General features: G+C 34.6%; 1 protein-coding gene across 1 annotated transcript; it reads right to left on the bottom strand.

Moving 5' to 3' along the window:
* Positions 1-1,256: 1,256 nt before the first annotated feature.
* LOC149943475 (uncharacterized) lies at positions 1,257-2,996 on the bottom strand. Its single transcript, XM_090175011.1, has 3 exons — positions 2,925-2,996; positions 1,634-2,640; positions 1,257-1,548 (listed from the first exon to the last, which is right to left on the bottom strand). Exons 1-2 carry the CDS (start codon positions 2,940-2,942, stop codon positions 1,651-1,653), a joined length of 1,008 nt encoding a protein of 335 aa, XP_090031137.1. The 5' UTR covers positions 2,943-2,996; the 3' UTR covers positions 1,257-1,548; positions 1,634-1,650.
* Positions 2,997-20,990: the final 17,994 nt, after the last annotated feature.

The raw sequence follows: 20,990 nt of genomic DNA, 5'->3' as shown, positions 1-20,990 counted from the left end.
ATATTTAAATAACCAATAGTTGAATAAAAATTGTAAAATGTTTAAATAATCGAAAGTGAATAAGCCTATTATTTAAATAAAACAAACAATTATTTAAATAAATACCACTTGTATTCAAATAAATGCTTGGTTGCGTAAAAAACATAATTAAATAAGTTAAAATGATATTCTTTTTATCTACGTTTTTTAAATAAAATTTGTGGATAACGAATAAACAATTCCGAACACTAAGCTCCGTAGTTATGGTATCCGTGGCCTATACCCTGCTATGGCTTTTTTCCTACCTCGAAGGGATAATCTTATTCAGCCTTCTGTACTCTGACGTCATGGACAATGCCTTTTGCCGGATTTCAAAAACTTAAGAATTTTAGAGCTAAATCGCACAAACAATTTGCAAATGGTGCTCTAGCGGCATGAATATGGAAAACTATCTGCGGAATTAGTCTAGGTGCACTCCGTTTTTCCCCACTATACGTGGATATAGTTTCACTAGAGCACCATTTGCCAACGTTTTTAGGCCAGCCAGGGAAATTCTACTAGACCGGAACATCCACGAAGGGAAGCTCACAGATCCTAGTTTCAAGAAGCGCTTTGAAAATAGATAAGTTCCATAGACTAAAGAACCATCTAGGGACACCAATAAATTAATTATGGGTGCTCACTTTTCAACTTTCTCTGTGTTTTTTGCAATTGTCGCGGGATTTTGTGTCACGTTATTCGTAGAATTTTTCAAATAGTTTGGTGACATCATTGGTAAACAAAGCGAACATCCATATTGCATTTAGCGAACTTGTGCGCCGGCGCTGCTAGCTTCCATCGCGACTATTGACGGTAACTATCGCTTTGTGAGGTTGTTATAAATTGACAGCAGCCACACCAAGTTTGTTCGAAATTAATTAAAATTTTACGGTTTTTCCTGATTCCTTTTTACGAAAGGAAAAATGGGCCCTACGACTCTCGAGGCGATACCTGCCGGCGTGCATTTTTGGTCCGTATTGGCCCCGTGGATTGCTTTGCCCAGAGGCGTCCAATGTTGTAAAGAGGGCTCTAGAGATAGATTCTTGATCCATGGTCTATCAATTGCTAAAATTTGTAAATTTAATTTTCCCCTTAATTTTTAATATATGCAGAAATTATTAACATTCAACGAGCAACTAAGACACCTGTATGTCATGATTGAGGAGTTCAATCCGCCATACAGTACTAAAATGTCAGGAACCGCGACTCTAGGTTAAAAAATATATCGATAATAAGAAAACGTAAAAATTCTCTTTTATTAACAACAAGTGTAATTTTTACATTGCATGTGTTTATAGCGATGAACATGGCCTATTGACACATTGATAGTGGTATAAAAAAAAGATGTGGCATTTTTGGGAAGAAAGAGTAGGAATGTAAGACAACCGAAGATCCTGCTTCGCCTAAGCGGAAGAGTGATCATTATAAATAGTTCTCCCGAAGGTTTGAAGAAAGACATCGGCGCTTAATTCCTGTATCCCTCCGCAACAGCGGAAGAATACATTAATGGCAGTTTAGTTACTGGAAAACCTGTTAAATGTAATTGGAATTAAATTTATCGACTATTCTTAAATCTTATTTTAAATATAGTTGCCTTCTGGCAAGATTTCTTTACCTTCTTAAATAGAAGATTTATTTCTTGTGGATTCCGTAACCCAAACCGGCTCCGTATCCGAGACCAGCTCCATAACTGAGACCAGCTCCGTAACCAAGAGCTACTCCGCTCTTGACTGGAGCAGCGGCGTAAGTAGCCAAAGCTGGAGCGGCGTATCCGTAAGAAGCTACTGGAGCCTTGACGGCGAGGGCTGGGGCAGCGGCGTAAGAAGCCAAAGCTGGAGCGGCGTATCCGTAAGAAGCTACTGGGGCCTTGACGATGGTTGGAGCAGCGGCGTAGCTAAGAGCTGGAGCGGCGTATCCGTAGGAAGCGACTGGGGCCCTGACGACGGCTGGGGCGGCGGCGTAGCTTAGAGCTGGAGCGGCGTATCCGTAAGAGGCAACTGGAGCCTTGACAGCAACAGTTTGAGCGGCGTATCCGTAGGAAGCTACTGGTGCCTTGACAACGGTGGGGGCGGCGGCGTAGCTAAGAGCTGGAGCGGCGTATCCGTAAGAGGCGACTGGAGCCTTGATGGCAGTGGCGTAACCGAGACCAGCACCGTAAGATCCGAGACCAGCTCCGTACCTGAGACCAAGACCAGCTCCATATCCGAGACCAGCTCCGTATCCGAGACCAGCTCCGTATCCGAGACCACCGTAACCTACAGCGAGTGGAGCCTTAGCAACTCCGACGGCAACTGGAGCGGCAGCGTATCCGTAGGAAGCTACTGGAGCCTTGACGACGGCGGGGGCGGCGGCGTAGCTAAGAGCTGGAGCGGCGTATCCGTAGGAGGCGATTGGGGCCTTAAGGGCTACGGCTGGAGCGGCGTGGGCGTAGGTGGTGGTAGCGTAAGTAGCTGGAGCGGCCTTGAGAGCTACAGCTGGAGCGGCGGCGTATCCGTAAGAGGCGACTGGAGCGGCGGCGTAGGACAAGGATCCGTAGGTTTCGGAAGTTTCCAAGTCTTCCTTGGCGTCGGCTTTCTCTGTCTTCTCAGCGAAGGAGAGAGCGAGGAGACCGAAAACGAGGAGCTGAAAAACAAATTAAGAGATTTAATCAACTAGATCTAGATGGCAGCAGCTTAGCTCCCACGAACAACCCTTTCAGACTCAATAGAACTGAACTGTATTAAAACGGGGAATTCGAAACGCTTCTCCGAGCGTCTATCATTTTAGAAACTAGCCCGAAGTTCAGTTAGAACCTTTGATAGTCGAGAATTAAAACTTTTAAAATCTCCGTAAAAATCACTATGGTCAGAACCGCGAGGGGATTATCCAAAAAATTGCAAAGTCTCGTCGGAAGGTCCGATACTTACAGCTTTGAAATAAGCCATATTAGTTTCTGTGGTTTTTGTTCCGACGGAAGCGAACGCTTTGAGCTGGGAGGATTGAATGATTTCTTGCGGACACTGCCGGATCCTTTTATACGGGGATTGACACGGCTTTTTCGCTGCTTTCTTACGTAAGAAAGAAAGGGTAGAAATTTCAAAGAGGCCCACGTTATACCTGCCCCTCTTTCTTCGCTTTTTTTCTCTCTCTCTCTCTTCACCTTAGTCGGGGCGTTTTTCTTCCTAGTGCCCCCAAGCGGGGTTTTTCGGAAACTTCTTTAGTGATCTACTTTCGGTTTTTAGAGAGAAGGAAAACGATCGTTTTTCTATCTTGACTTTCTCCGCCCCCCCCCCCCCTTTTTCTTACGAAGAAAGAAAAGAAATCTTGGCCCTCCACCTGTTGAATCGGTTTATGAAATTTATTATAGTTCGTTCGTCTGGGATTGGGCTAGGTTTCAACTTAAGCGTTGAGTGACGGATTCAATGGCTCCAGACCGGTGCCACCCTTTATCTGTAGTGCGCTCTCGAATTGACTTATCCAGCCTATTTTTTACTTTTAATTTTATGCCATATTTACCTCACCTAAATATTCATTTCTCGCGTGTAATAATGGATGTTTCAGCCCAACGTCTGAGTGTATCGATCTAGGGTGGAGTTAATGTCAGTTTGTGTTTCATACTAGTTCACATTTAATTGTATTTTATTGAAAAAATGTTTGGCGGAGAACTTTCATATTGAGTGGAAAAATTTGAATTTTTCTTTAAACAAAAGATAATTTTTTACGAATATTTGGTACTGATACATAAAATTTAATGGGCGTGACTAACTAGTATGTTTTTATTAATGTTTTTAAAAGGATGGATCCATAAAAATTTCTTTATTCTTAATTCCTTTTAAGAATAAAATTTGCTACTCATATTTCAAATTTCAATTAACTTGTAAAAAAAGGTTTTTGATTCCATAAAATTTTGTCACAGGATCCAAGCTACGATCAAATAAGTATGTCTTGGTAATTTATAAAGTTCAATGTTCTAAAATGTATATACTTACTTAACTTCTTACAAATTGTCATATTTCCCACACTACGCTCTCTATTTAAAATCAAATTGAGTGTTGATTCAATCTAATTTATGATACAGGATAATTAAATGTCGTATGTTACATCATCCATTTCTGTCCTAATTAAAATCAAATTTACTTTTATTGTTTAGCGAATATAACGAGTAAATGGGTGGACACTCGCTAATTTAATATTTCCCAAAAATATTAATTGCTTCAGTGTCAATGTGTTTGTTATAAGGGGTCCTTTAGTGTTTATGTAAAATATAACCTATGATTCATCTAATTTTGAAAATCATTATCTTTTCAAGTCTCGAGAAATAGTTCGAAATTCAGGTTGGGAAGTGAACTGGGAGCCGTCTGGTTGGAATCTCAGAATTTAATCAAAAACAGTAGCGTGTATTTTAATTGTCTCTCTGGAGAGAATCCGGGTTCCGTGGCTAGTCATATTTCACTGATGGCAGTTGGTCGACTTCACCTTCACTTTTTCGACATGCCCCTGCCCGCAGGCGTGGTTGAGGTCTTCGCCTTTTTGCCGAAATCCTTGAACTGGATTGATTATGTTGGGTGTGAGAACTGCGGAGAGGTTTGATACAAAACGTGCCAAGATTTTGGGAAAAGCCCATAGTTTTTCATTCCGTCGAAAAATATTGTCCATTTTTGAAACCAAGTGATTTTTATATTGTTTTGGGGGTAACCTTTTAAACGGTGCTTACGGCAGAATGGTCCACACCTTGATTTGTAGTTTCTATTTTTCCGTAGAAAAAAATGTACGATCCTTTTAACACAATAAGTTTTCAATATTCAAACTGTTCAAATATCGGTCTTTAGTCACTATTTTGCAACGTTTAATAGAATATAAAATACTAAAATTTCCATGTATAAATTTTTATTTATTTATTTATTCATTCATTTATTTATTTATCTACCTACCTTATCTACCTATCTATCTATTTATTTATGTATTTATTTATCTATTTATTTATCTATTTATCTATTCATCTATTAATCTATTCGTCTATTCATCTATTCATCTATTCATCTATTTATCTATTTATATATTTATCTATTTATCTATTTATATATTTATTTATGGATCCAAAATGTGTCATATTTGATTTAATTACTAACTATGAATTGAACTTTATTCCGACTTGATAAAAAGTATTTTATCCACACAGAAATGGATTCAAACTGGATGTGTCTTGATTCCAGTTGAATCTAATTTTGGACATTGGATCGAGTCATTTTCGAAAGGGGTATTATCAGTGACGTAGTTATCGTTTCATTTTGCAAATTATTCTGTTTTTTTTTCTACTTTCCGTGAGTGAATTAAAGTGAAATCTTTAAAACAGAAGAAATACACAGCTCCCTTTCGCCTTGAAATATATTTAATACTGCTCTCGATTTAGCAAAAAGGAAAAATGTAGTTTTGGAAAAATTGTTATGGATAACTAAATCTCAATTCCATTGCAATCTTAATATAAATTAAATTTATTTGTAGATTAAGAAAACAACTTCAGATTACTCGTCACGTTAAAATTTAGTATTGAAAGTACCAGCGGAGCCGTTAGTACTTTCGTATAGTCTGAGCCATCGTAAGTCCTTGAAAATGGAAATAGATCAATTACTCTATCTTGGACGAAGGCTAAGAGCACTCGCGGGAAAATTGGGGTGCGTGATGGTACCATTTTTCTTTTCTTCACGTTAACGTCAACTGCTTTTAAAGCTGAGTCACTCGGAAAAAATTAATCCGTACCAAGTCGGGAGACATCGCGTAAATCAGAAATCCTTGACCTTCCCAATAAATCTATCCGAAAACCCACGATAAAGATTGTAGGGAGTGACATGTCGTTATAAATGTGTGACGAGTATGGTCATTCAAGGTCGCCTACTTTACTTTCTTTACATTCAATTTTTCTGGGGGCTTCGAAGCCCACCGGATTACAAACAATACTCCCATTATCCGCGCTCGAGAACGTATTCGAGTGAACATAGAATATGTGACCGCAAGTATAGTCTCTGTTTTCATGATATTTATAAAAAATAGTACCCGCCTACATGAGTGTCTTGCCTTCTTACCAGGGAAACGGCCCAAAAGATTGCACGTGCAAAAGTGAAGGGGCGTGGTTTTTCATCAGTATTCACGAAACTTACATATTCTTCGCTAACCGGAATACATTCTTGATAAACGCTTTTGCAAATAAAGTAATTTATTCATCCGGAATAGATAGCCTTCACTTTTTCATTTTGCATCGTTTATTCTAAACTCCACGATTAACGCTAGAAAGATATCTATTGTTTCTGCCTTTTAATGGGCCACGCTCGACGCTTCATTAGAAAATAAAGGGTGATTTCAAGGAGAGAATTCTTAATCTACGATTTTTAATTTTCTCTTCTAATGAACGCTTATATTGTTCATGTCCATTGTCTTCCCGCGGTTCGTTAGAAAGTTTCCAAAAAGCATTGTTAATTCGTGTATTACCGCCACCGTCGGAATTATTGAATAATAATTATACCCTTTTAAAATCCGGCCGTATTATATCAAAAGCTATTGTTGCGTGAATGGTCGTTTTTATTGCTACTTCCTTTGGCAATAGAACTTCAGCACGTGAAGCAGTTCAATTTCAATAGATGAATGATTGTATAGGGATTATTTCGATATTTATCCCTCTTCATGACCCAATTAGGGTTATTTGAGAGACATTTCACTTTGAAAATTCATTTTTTTAATAGCGGCTTAATCTCTGTATTTTGGCTGTAATTGTGGTTATTGTATTAGCGTCTACACACAATAGTACATCGCCAAGTCCAGAAGCCATCGAGCAATTTAATAAAGTAATGATTAAACGGAATCTATGACCTATATTTAACCCCTTGCTTCTGGTGATAGCAATGTGAAATTCGTTGATTCACCATTAAAATGGAAATTTATACTCTCTTTCAGTAACTTCTTAAATTTTGGGAAATATTTCTCAAACAACGATCATTCAATAGATAGCCTAGGATATTTTGTTTTTATCCTCCTAAGACAACCTGACATTATGACTCATTGAAACAAATTATATTTTGATGACGTCGTACGACCCGAAATTTAATTACAGAGGACACCGCTTTATTACATTCACGTATTATACTGATATTCCAAACTTTAATCCATTTCATTCTTTTGGTTGAAATTTAGAATAAGAGATTGAAATTTTAAAACAAAAATAAAAACAAAAAATATAGTATTCCCTTAATAAGTGTACTAGATTATTTGTTTTAAGTTATTTCCGCATTATGGAATATACGCCCTGGTTGCGTTTCAAACGTCACATCAGCGTAGCGTACCGTAGTTTGAAAGCGTCAACGACCATAGAGCATTCGCGTTTCACCCTTTCCACCTGCAGGCCCATATAATAAAACAATGGCCGATTCCAAGTTTTGTTTCTTGGCGCTGGAGTCTTCGGCGTCCGAATTAGGGGCATTTCTAGCACTTTAGCGGCTTCATTTTCCACTAAATAATAGCGGTTTGTGGTCCACGCCCGAAGACAACTACAGCTGTTACACTTTTCTCGAAAGATTCAACGAGAGCATAACGCACTCTCTGTGAGCCTGATCTAAATCACGCTTTATCACTTCTCAATTCCCGGCGTAACACTTTCTTCACGTCGATTTCGATTGGCCACAATGAGAAGCGTATCTGTCTGCTTGAGGAAGTTTAAATTTCTCGTTTTGTACGCGGTGTCGAGAAAGATAATCTAAACTTTAACAGCCCGCTAGATAATTCTATCTATGGTAGTGTTGCGGCACTTGATTCCCCATCCATTATATTTAATGGCACTTTTGATCTTTTGTTAGATCACAATGTTTCGTTTAAATTTTCTTTGTTTACTTTTATTTCGGTGTTTTATCCTTTCACGATCGCTCCGGAAATCCAAACAATATTATTGCGCGTTGTTTGTTTTGAATTATGGAAGATCTAATGTAATTTACCGTATATGGTATAGTTTGAAAATTTTCTTATATGAAAAAATATATACGTAGTAGTTTTTTAGACTGACTAGGAACCTAGAAATGTTAGGGAATCCTACAACAGCGTAATAGTAAGGGTCATTCCATTAAAAATGTTTAAAAATTGTTTCAAATGGTTAAGAAAAATAACCCGTATTCTTCATAAAATCTTATATAAAATTCATATTTTGGAGATACTTTGTCTTAAAATAGCTGTGATAATTTGAAGTCATTAATTACACGGCCCTTAATTCAATTTTTATTTCTCGAAATTAAGTCAATGAGACCGAAAGGTGAAAAATGGCCCATCAAAGTAATTAAGTATAATGACTGAGGTCACAGTCGACACATCTACTTAAAAAATGCTTTTGGTTATTACGTTCTACGATCTCATATTTCTCTATCTGCCATTTTTACAATTGAAAAGTAATATTTTGATAAAACTGGTTCACTTTTGTTTAGGTTAGTTATGTTTTTATACGCGAATGCTCCTCGAGGTCCAGTTAGCCCATTAAAATTTAAACCACCGACTCCCCCAAGCTACAATTAGCCAGAAAATACGAGTGTATTTGGTATAAATTAGGACATTTTAGTTTTTCTCTTTTTCTCGAGTTCAAAACTCTCAGACAATATTGAAATAAATCCGTACGTCATTAATATTTATGTGCTGGTAGTCAAAATCTTTCGGCGTTTACAAACAACGAAAACAACATTTTAAATGGATAATGAGGCTTACCGGTTTTCAAATGTATGTAAATTCGAAGGGTTTGTTAATGCTTTTTACTTTACTCCCGGTTTTCAATACCAAGCTAACATTCTTTTCAGTTGCGCATTACCATACTCGCATTGTAATCTCTCAGAAGGATGAAGTAGTGTGATGCAAGAAGTAACGTAAGCAAATATAAGCGAATGTATACGGTCTAATCTCTTCCCGTAATGGTGGTTCCCGTATATTGTTTAAACCTTAGCATCTAACCAAATCTAGGTTTTCAGGATGAAAGTTGTGTTTTGCAAAGTTAAATGTTTGTAGTTTTTATTGTGGAAACACAAATTTATATTTTCCTTATTAAAAATTCAATACAAAATTTGCCAATATCAATATAAATAAATGTTGTAAAATTTAGGGAGAGTTACTATCTTGAAACGATTCCCGGGAACGTTTTAGGGGCAGGTCGATTTCATTAAGTTTTAAGGCAACCGTGCATGAGGTAGACTGCGAGAAACGCTAGAAAACCGTCTCAACATATTTATCATTCCGAAGTATACCAAAAATAAATACATTCTTGGTATTTTAAGATGTAATTGTTCACCTGAATGAAAGGTATAATATGACCATAAGGGGATGTCTGCCGTAACTCTCAAATACTATTACATCAACAAGCCTTAGGGTTGTACTTCTTTTTCAATTACGCTTAGATCATCTCGTTGATCCCACGGCGTGTCATAATCTCGTTATCAGTTGACGCCTTTCACGCCGTAAAAACAATAATAATTCACTGCAAAATAATATTATTATTCTCCATTTATTCCTAATGTACTTTTGTAAATTACAGATTCACTTTTACCGATTTCTAATTTACTTTACGCACCGTTTCCTGGTATCTACCGTCTGAAATGTGTCTCAAATAAATCGCGCTCCTCTTTCTATTTATTATCGTTCCGCTTTTCCTCCAGTCAAAATGTGAAAATGAACTCTTTTGAAACATTTATCTCCGAATTTGTTCGAAATGTATTAAAATCCTTAACACGGTTTTTTTGTTATAAATATGACACGCGTTACAAATATATTTTTCGAAGCTTCCAAACACCTATCTGGTTGTTTAATATATATCTTACCGCCATATTTGAGAAATTTTGATTGATTCCGTTATTTTTATCGGAATTCATATCCTCGACACCCCGTAAGCGTCATTCTATTTTGAAGAATCGTAATTTTCCTCTTTCTCCGGTGATGTTTAAAGACGTGTGATATGGCTTCTAGCAACCAAAAATTATATTTTTACGGTTTTGTTAATTGTTTATTTCATTTGGGTGACGGAAATACGAACGCGTGTTATTCCGTGACATCCAGCATACATCGTGTGAGATCCTTCGCTTGAAATGTCGACCTTATTTCGCCAAGAAAAAATTCTTTAGATAAGGCGTCGAGATTAAGCCTGTCCCGTAGACTGATTGAACGTTTTTGATTGATAAAAGTCAGATAAGTGGGCTCGGAGAGACAGAAAAACAGCTCAGGGACATTAATCTCTACCTGTTTACATTTCGTCTTTGACCAAAAAACTCGCTTTTCTGCCATACCCCCAAATTTTTTAAATTTCACGATTAAAACTGGATCGGGCGTTTTCGGTACGTCACGTAGCACACCCTTCGAAGGTTTCGACATTTTCGGGGTTTTTATTCGAAAGATTAAACTGCTTTTATCGCATTTCGTTGAATCACTTTCGTTAGTCGTTAGTCGTGTGATGTCATTATAGTTTCAATTACATTTTGTAGTTGGAAATAATTAGCGTTATAGGTCATTCATTCGAAATTGCCAATGCGTAATGATAATTGTAATTTGAACGAAAAAGCTTATAATGTATTGATTTTTGACGTACATCTACGGTAATTTATGTAAAATCAGGTAACTCTAATTTGTCATTTATAATAAAAATGTGAAAAATCACAACCGTATACTTTACAAATTTGCCGTTCATTTAATCATTTTGAAAAAACATCACGTAATACTATTTTTTAACAATTATATAATTTTGTACTAAAATTTATTTTGTAACTTAATTAGCGCAGTTCGTTGTTCATAGGGGAATAGCATTTCGTAGCTTTAGCTATGGCTGCCATGTTCGTATACCATATTTTATCGATAGAAAAAGCACGGGTTACGTTCTAGAACGTCATACTGCCAAGCCCCTATTAATGTCATTAAAATAAAACATAAAAAATAGTTCAATTTCAAAAATAAAATATTTTCCGACTTGGATTTAAAAATATCTCGTAATATAAATAATTTATGTGTGTTTTTTTATATAATAACAGCTGTGCTATATAATAAACCCCAGCCTTTAACTTTTGCGGGCAATTAAGACGTACTATCAATTAAAGTCAAAATCAAAGAGGTCATCTTTTCCGATTTGTGCTGAATCGAATTGACTCTCACTTGGGAAGAATCACCCCCTTTCTCCGTGAAAAATATTACAAGTCGACAAACTAATGGTTTCTTCCGCCATTTAACTTTTTTGGCGGCCCTCGTTGCTTTTCTCTCACTTTTTGCCGAGTTACACCTCTTTCCATCTTTCAACCGACAGCGCTGATAAGACCAAGGCGTAAGGTGAAGTTTACACTTACCACACCGGTGGGTAATATTTCGGTTAGGGGGTAATATCACAATCTAGTCCAGACATATTAATGTCGCATTTCCCAAACTCGTGATTTGAACAATGATATTTTTGCCCTAGCGTGTTGCGCGCGAATTGTTTTTTAAAATTGAAATTCCTCATTAATTAATGATACCAGACAATACCTCGAAAATTAGGCCTTTTTGTGTAGGTCAGTAATACACCAAACCAAATTAGCCGCTCGCTATAGTTAATTTAACCTTAATAGTCAAATTCGCGAGCAAATGGAATGTTTATTGTAATCTAGAGCCTTGATCGGGAAATATCGCGTGAAAAAAATGTAAACAAACCAGTGAACAAAATATTTTTCAATTGATGTTAGCCCTCATTGCGTATTAACCTATGGCTTATCTTAAGAACTAGTGCTCGGATTTCGACGAATTTTTATCCATGAATAAAATAAGCTCGGCGATATTTAAATAATATTTATTTAAATATCCAATAGTTGAATAAAAATTGTAAAATGTTTAAATAATCGAAAGTGAATAAGCCTATTATTTAAATAAAACCAACAATTATTTAAATAAATGCCACTTTTATTCAAATAAATGCTTGGTTGCGTAGAAAACATAATTAAATAAGTTAAAATGATATTCTTTTTACCAACGTTTTTTAAATAAATCGGAAAATTTGTGGATAATAAATAAACAATTCCGAGCACTATTAAGAACTACGTAAAAATTTTCTTTGATTTCCTTTTTAATTTGGAATACTGTAAATTTTAATACACCCTCAAACGTAATACGTACTATAACTATAATCATATATATTAGTTACTACACTAGATTTTTAATGTTAAATTTAGTTATTTCTAATGATTTTTTCATTGTTTAGAATATTTTCATACTAGATTTATTTGAAAATTTTGTACTTTGAAATAAAAAAACCAAAAATGTAATACTTTTTTAGTAAAATAAAATATTAAACGTAATATTTTTTAACCATATTATAATATTACATAGTTTGTTGGACATAAAAAGCCCAAAATTCAATACCACATTGAAACAACATGCATCCGTGGTTCTGTCGTTGAACGCTCACCTGTCGAGCAGGAGGGCTCGGGATCGAATCCCGCCCGATTCTAACGGAAATTGAAACTGCGAACGCAGTGATTACGCTGTGCCCCGAAAATGCGTACGCGTTCGCAGCCCAGACAGACAGAAACAGTGATTTTAAAACCCCTCCTAGGGGACATAGTCCCCTCGGGAAGGTAAAAATATATAAAACGTAAACTATTTGATCATTTTTGTGCTTTACTAAAATATTACAAATAGTTTGCTTGTTATTAAAAGCCAAATATGTAAAAACGACACTTTTAAACGTAAAGTAGTTTATAAATTTTGTACAATAATGAAGTATTAAATATTGTTTGCTTTACGTAATACAACTAAAATGTAAAACGTTTTCAATACAAAGAAAAAACAAAACGTCAAGTATTTTAGTACATTTTGTACAATACTAAAATATTACATATTGCTATCTTGGCATAAATAGAGTCGATATAATTAATTCTTAGGAACTGTTTAAGAAACCTATTTATATATTCTGTCAACAAACAATGCCATTTTTACCACCCTTTTTAAAAATATAACATGGATAACTTTAAATTGGGCGCTGTTTGTAAAAGCTTTTTTACCTTAGCACCTACGTACGCGTTGAGTTCAGTGACTGGATTTTTCTTAACGGTGTTGGCATAAAAGGCGTCGAATTATCCACATTTGTTCCCTATTTTTACTTATTGTATCCCGAGTACGACAATGAACCAGAAGACTAATTTTGTAGGCTCAAATGACTTTATTTTTACTCAGTGGGTAAGCTTCAGTTATCATTGAAGTGAACCAAATTCTTAAAGGGAGTATAAAGCAGGAAGTTGTATGGTGTAAATTTTATGTTTTGCCGCCAGGAGAGCTGTTGATTGACTTTATAATATCATAAGTAACATAATAACAATAAGTATTAACGATATTTACAACCAAACTGATTTTCCTAGTTATTGCGTAATCAAGATGTTTTCTTAGCACAGAGCCCTCTAGTGTCTAAAATATGCGAGACTTCCGCTAAGCCGAAATATCTGGTTTCCGATAGATAGGCGGAATATTAGGCTAAAATGATAAAAATTAAAAACGTTTTTCTCGGTGCTATGAGCTCATGTTCTTTTTATCACGCATGATTCGCACGCGGGCTTCTAAACAAAGCCAAAGCCCCTCGCGACTCCAGAACGTGCTCTCCGATATTAAGCTTAAATTTTTATCAAAACATAGTCATCCAAAACGGTAAGTCGCGAGTCCAAGTCACAGCTTGAAGAGAGTATCAGTGCCGAACAAAAGGTTCGGTTAGAAAATTAGCATTAAAGCAATAGGAAGTGTCATACTTATTGTTATTATGTTACTTATGATAATAATAATAACAATAATCAGCTAGGCTTAAACCCAAGTCCTCTAGCGACTTTTATTGTCTTATTAGGGTGAGAAGTCTGTAGTAGCTTCTATTCCTACTACCTTATGCAAAGGTTTAGTGACTAAAATGATTCTTATAAGCAATTCACTGCGTAAATTTTGGGAAAACTGCTATCATACTACTACGGTGCGAAAATTTGTCGGAGTGTGAAATTCAGCTGCATTAACCATAATTACTGGTACCCTCAAGCTTCAGTTCGGAGATGTATACGCAAATAAAATTCGAACCGCTTCAATTTCAAATATTTCCGCATTGCCTGGACGTTGGACCATTATTTACAATCGAAGAATTAATTTTATACATCTAGATTACATTATCATCTATTGTTTGAAATAATTTCGGTAAGAATGTACTGCCAAAAGGTAATTGGCAAAAAGTGAATAGCCCGTCAATTCGTTAAATTAATAATATGGTTTCCAAACCCAAGAATACGCCATTTCCGTATTTGTTGTAGCACCATCTATGGCAGGATTGATATAATAGATATTATTTAATTTTTATAAATCTGGAGAAAAATAAATTACATACTAAACACTTATCTTCTCTGAAAGTAGATGGCGCTATAGGAACTGCGTTTGTGCAGACCGGGTTCCTGAAGTGGCGTATTCAGTCATTCGTTTTGAATTTAATAGTTCAGCAAGAAGCTATACTTAAACTACCAGATCGATATTTGAAATATTTGGGTGAAAATCGAGTAGCTCAACCGTGCCCCTTGTTAGAAAATCTGGCCAATCATGCTCTGGGATTTTTCCAGCCCTATTTCCGGAGGTATTTAATTTCAAACGCCGATGTGGCCCTTTAAACAGCTTAAGCGAAATTGAAATATTTTCCGATTTCAAATCGAAAGGGTTTCCAGCCGTGATTTAAACCGGGCTAATCCTTTTACATATTAATGACAATTTAATTATTGGTTGTTTATTCGATATTCCAAAGCCCCAAATTGTAAAATTACACAGCGCTGCTTTTAAAAGGAAAGAAATGTATTACGATATGTAAAATTCTAATATGTATTTTGAGAGCTGGACTGTGGGTCAACGGGTTAAATGTAATTTAAATTTATCTGGTACCAATTCATGTTCCTTATTAAATTGAGATAACCCGTTTATTATAGGATGGTCTGGTTTTTGTTTAAAACTTCTAGACAGTGACTGTCATCACTCCAAATGTTTCAAATACTAAGACCGGAAAATATTTTTATGGATTTCACTTCATATTTCAATAGACTCTATTGTACTTACGTAAGTGTTATATTTCGTAATATCGTGGACGCCGTTGTTGAAAATCGATATTGCCTTAATTGAGGTTGAAGGATATTGGCGCAAAACGGTATAGAAAGAAAATAGGTTAATAATTAATTTTCAAAAGGCTGATAATTTATTTTCAAAAGGCTGATAATTTATTTTCAAAAGGTCGATCATTTATTTTCAAAAGGCTGATAATTTATTTTCAACGGGCCGATAATTTATTTTAAAATGTTTAATAATATATTTAAATAGTTATAAATATGTTTTAAAAAAGTTTAAAAACATATTATAAAATTTTTTAATAATGTATTTTAAAAAAGTTTAATAATATATTTTTAAAAAGTTTAATAATTTATTTTGAAAAAGTTTAATAATTTATTTTGAAAAGGCTTATAATTCATTTTAAAAAAGTTTAATAATTTATTTTGAAAAATTTTAATAATTTATTTTGAAAAATTTAGTAATTTATTTTTAAAAATTTTAATAATTCATTTTGAAAAATTTTAATAATTTATTTTGAAAAGGCTTATAATTCATTTTAAAAAAAGTTTAATAATTTGTCTTCAAAATGCTGAATAATTTATTTTTAAAAGGCTCATAATTTATTTTCAAAAGGCTGATAATTTATTTTCAAAAGTTTAATAATTTATTTTCAAAAGTTTAATAATTTATTTTCAAAAGTTTAATAATTTGTCTTCAAAATGCTGATAATTTATTTTTAAAAGGCTGATAATTCATTTTCAAAAGGCCGAAAATTTATTTTCAAAAGGCTGATAATTTATTTTCAAAAGGCTGATAATTTATTTTCAAAAGTTTTATAATTTATTTTTGAAAAGTTTATACCTTATTTCCCAAAGGCTAATAATTTATTTTCAAAAAGCTGATAACTTTTTTGAAAATTCTAATCATTTAGATTTTAATTAGAAGTTTTGCAGTTTTTAAAATTTAGATCAAATTATAATTTATTTAAAGAATTGAAGCTTAAGTAAGATACTTTAAATTATCCCAGTATTTAATTCTAAGCACATATTTAAATATTAGAACTATCGCTCATGATACACATATCATGATTTATTCCAAATAGGAAATATTTTTATTGAAATATACCGGTCAAGGTTCTTTTTTCATATTTAAAGAGAATACACGGGAATCGTGGTCTAGTTTTCCCCCGACATGAGAGGGGGGGGGGTAAAAACGTTACTAGCTTGGGCTTCAATAGCTTCGGAAGACGTCAGATTTAGCTAACCAATGAGATTGAATTTGGTTCGGGGGAAAGAGCTTACTTATCGAGCGTGATGACCATTGGAGCATTGCTATAAATCGTCTACACTCAGCTACAAGTTTCCCCTACACGTTTTCAAGAGGGTTAGCTTAACCTGTCTATTATTCCTAAGTATAAACAATTAAATTCTTGTACTAGTAATGTTTTGTTTTTAACTATATCATAAGTAACATAATACCTCTAAGTATGACACTTGTAGCCTTGCTCATGCATTTTTTCTTAGTACATCCTTTCTTCACTCAGTAAAACGATGATCAACTCTGTAGCCCGGAAGATAAACCCTCTTTGTGATTTAAATTTTTCTATTGGTCATCCAAAAGGGGTCAGAGTGCAAACCACCCAAAAAATTTAGTCCGTTACGTTATCATAGTGCGTTTAATTACGCATTAACCCTAAAAATGACGGTATTTAAAATCGCGCCAAATTCCCGGAATATGACGTTAACGGAAGTTGGGTTAGATTAGTTCATGTCGCCGCTACCGAGGGGCGCTATTTAGAAATATTTTAGGCGTCACTGTGAAGAAAGAATGTAGAGAAAAAAATTCCTAATGTCATACTTAGAGGTATTATGTTGCATATGACTATATGAAGTTTTATACGCGAAATGATTGGGTTTTGTAAGCCAAGTCCTAGTTCTTGAAATAATCGAGAAGTGTGTTTCATAGCGAGGTTGCCAGTTCGGTGACGACCCTGTTAGGAATTCCCAGTATATCCGGCAATTACGATCAGCTCTGGGCTGTAAGAGATTCGATTCGCAGTTTTTTCTTTTTCCGAGAGGCTTTTACGCTTTTCTAAATGTTATTGAGAGCAGATACATATTTAAAAATTCTCGAGCCGTGTGTAAGTTGAAGATTTAAGAGGTTGTATCGACGAGAAACGTTTCTTGAATATCAATCAGCGTCTTATACCTTCGCGTGTTTTCATAATAATTTCGCCGTATTCCTTTAGAAGTGTTGGAGGATTTTAATAAGAAAACCACCAAATCAGATAGTTTTTTTTATCGAATGGAAGAACTGAGAATTTTGATTAGTTCCTGTTATTTTTTTTAGCTCGATATTCGTGATTACCCATCACATATATATTTCTCGGTTTATTAATGATTTTATCGAATTCCCTTTTATTTATATTCTATTTCGTGTTTCTCAGTACTCTTAATAATTGTTTAAAAGGGTCAAACGTCTGCAAAAATTTTTAATGTAATCTTTTTTATGGTAATTTCCAAACATATAAATTAAGAGACATTTTAATATTTAGGCAGTGCTGTCAATAAGGTTATCTTTAGGTTAAAGGTTATTTTATGACCTGATACACGGCACGTAGACATTTAAATATATTCTTTGAATATTCGTTTGGCCAAAAATAATTTGTAGAAGATTTAGGAACAGTTGTAATGTATCATTTGACCCCTTTTTGGAAAAACTGTAATCCTACAAATCATAGCTGGTTTTTGTTGATTAAAACCATCTGTCAACCTAAGTTCGCATAAGTAAAATATTTAACCATGTATATTTATATTATAACAATTTTATAGTACCTTTATAATTGAATTTTTTTTAATTATAATTACAACTACAGCTTTCTGCAAAATTAATTATAACTATAATTATTATCTTTTATACAAAAAGTATTGACCACGGTGAACCGAAATTAGAAAGTAACAAAACCATTTAAAAAATGCGTGGGAGGCGAAAATCTTTATTACATTATTTATTATTATTATATTATTAATATAATATAAAGCTTTATAAAGTAAGAAAATCATAAATGCTCGTACTAAAACCATTTAATTACTTGATCATCCATAATTTAAAATTTTGAATATGCATTTAATTTATATAAATAGGAAAATCATACACGAACTAAAACCATTAAAATGCATATACACACATTTGATATCCATAATTTAAAATTTTCTAGAGGTATTTAATTTATTATTAAAATGTATTCGTACTTCTCAATAATATTTTATTTAATTATCTGCCTATATGAACTTCGCCTTCAATTTCGCAGAGTTTCACGCATGGCTGAGAAATAAATGACTCAGGCGTGCGTGAATAACTGTACTTTCTTATGACCAAAAATGCGTCTTTAAGTAAAGTCGCTACGCACCGTTAAATAATTCATTCAAAGCCTATGGATGAATTCATAGGCTCTTTGGTGGTAGAGCAAGTAAAAGCATTATGGAAGGCGTCAACATTCGAACAAGATGGCCACGATTACTTTATATAAAGGCCTATTGTATCGTAATCATCGGAAAACCACCGTTTTATTAATATCAAGGTTATTTAACACACGTTTCGTTTCCTGATCCGTTCAGGCCACACCCTTTCACTTTCACTAATTTCATTCAATGAAATTGGTTTTATTTGTGACTAATACAAATTTAGCTACAAAACGAAATGGTAGGTTTTTCAAAAACCAGTTATTTAATTTTTTTTTTTACAAATGGGGAAATAATTGAAGGCGTGTCAGATATTTCAAACGTTACATATTTTATTTTTACTCGTCGAAAAAGACAAAATGGCAATTTCAGAATTTCCTTCACTTCCCTTTAAAAAATTAAAATAATAACATTAAGTAGGTGGCTTGGCCACTTTTATCAAAGATTTTTTAAGTTTCACTTCCATTCCCACGTAAATTAAGTTCAGAAAAGGAAATCAAATAAAATCTGATACATTTTAAATGTATCTTTGATTTCTTAGCTCTCGCGAGATTGAATCCGGGTTTTTCAAAATTATTTTAAAACAATTCCTGTCTGGGGTGTGCTTTATTTATATTTCCGAGAAATTACAAGGCGTATTAAATCATTCCTATTCGTAACAAAGGTCAAATTCAATATACAGGCAATTTTCTAAATGTAGGACAGATTTTGGGTAGTTTACCGATTAATTGTTATTTGGTTCCTTTGATAACGGTGCACCTGGCGAAAGTAGACCAATTCCAATGAAATTACATCATGCGCATGATTGCGTATCTTTTGTTTTATTAAAACTATCTAGTATTCTTTAAATTGAAAATAAAATATATTTACGGTGTAAATATTAAAAATGTATTAAGGATTATCTTTTAAAAATTAATATAACGCATTTACGGTTATTTTTCATAAATCGAGCTACGGTAAATGGATCAAACACGTATATCAACAAAATATTGGAAATTTTAATTAACACCGTGAATTCTATCAAACTTGCCGATCACGATTTTTCCATTACTATAAATGATTTTTCAGCTCGATACAGTTTTTGAACCTGTTCTACTCATAAATAAGCGATTTGACGCCGATAAATCCTGAATTTATTTTTGATTACAGCCAAGATTTCCTGTAAGAAAGCGTGAAAATTAGAAATCTATTTGCATGGGTTCTTTACAATAAATCGGGCCGCGACGGTGAAAGTTATAATCCTTTAAATCGATAATTTTCAATAGAAGAAAGAAGATTTGATTGGTGTCACTGGTGTTGCGAAGTGTCTCTATTTTGGGGGCGTTATCCCTGATGGCCGTAGTAACATCTAATTTATTTCAACAAAGAATTTGATCCAGAAGAAATATTGCTATTGCATTGTAAATATAACTCGACACTCAATATTGTTATAGTATTGTAAAAATACATAAAAATATACGGTGAGCACATAAAGTAATATTCATATCCGGATTGCAATGATTTATCCTTATAGGGATAGTGACATAGAGAATCGGTACAGTTTCAAAGCCGTGGCAATCGAACCATTGGGCTCTTTTGGCCGTGATGGTTTGTCTCTGGTCGTCGACTTCGCGAAGTTTCCGACGAGCCGCGTTCTGTAGATCTAATACTTACACTTGTTAGTGCACAGAATCGCGGTCGCCGTTCAACGTGGTAACGCGGCCTCTGTCCGAAACACATTTCCTCCGAGTGCTTCGTTAGAAGACTACTTGTTTTCACTAACCTAAATGTATATTAATTGTGTTCAGTATAAATATGTATTTCTCCATGTGATAATAACGTTTTTGATGCAATTGCCACTTACAAATAAAAGTATGACTTATTGAAACGATTTTTAGTGCTCCTCCCAATCCCTCTCAGGCTGCTTCCCCCAGTGGCGTAACCCGAAATTCGTCAAGGGGGGGGTCGAATTATGTGGATGTTAAGAGGGGGTCGAGAAGAGGGTGGAAATTTGGTACAATCAAGGTAGGTCCAAGGGGGGGAGTCTGGACCAGGAACCCCTCCCTTGTCTACGCCACTGCCTTCCCCCAAACCAAATGAAATCAGCCCGGTATCTCATTGGTTCCCAAAACTGAGTCTTCCGAGACGAAGTAAATGCCGGTGTCGATTTTCCTTCCCCCCTTTCGGGCCGGTGATAAATGAACCCGTCGATCGTCTCAACATTATCTCCTTGTAAATAGAAACAAATTTATTCTTGTTCAGACTATGCAATTTTATTGGTTTCATTTAGTATAATTCATGTGCGATGAACGAACTAATTGGTTATATTATGCTGTCCACACCTTTCTAGCAAACAATGCATTTATATTAAATTTTTGTGGGTCGTAATAGTATACATCAATTGCCCACACGAGGGCTAAGGTTTTGGGGTCGCGTCCTCCAATGGGGTTATTCTTTTTTTAATCTCTCTGCTATATTTTTTCA

Source organism: Leiobunum rupestre, chromosome 5, assembly GCF_980474605.1.
Source record: "Leiobunum rupestre chromosome 5, qqLeiRupe1.1.hap1, whole genome shotgun sequence".
In the NCBI taxonomy this organism is placed as follows: Eukaryota; Metazoa; Arthropoda; class Arachnida; order Opiliones; family Sclerosomatidae; genus Leiobunum; species Leiobunum rupestre.
This window is presented reverse-complemented; position numbering and strand designations above follow the sequence as displayed.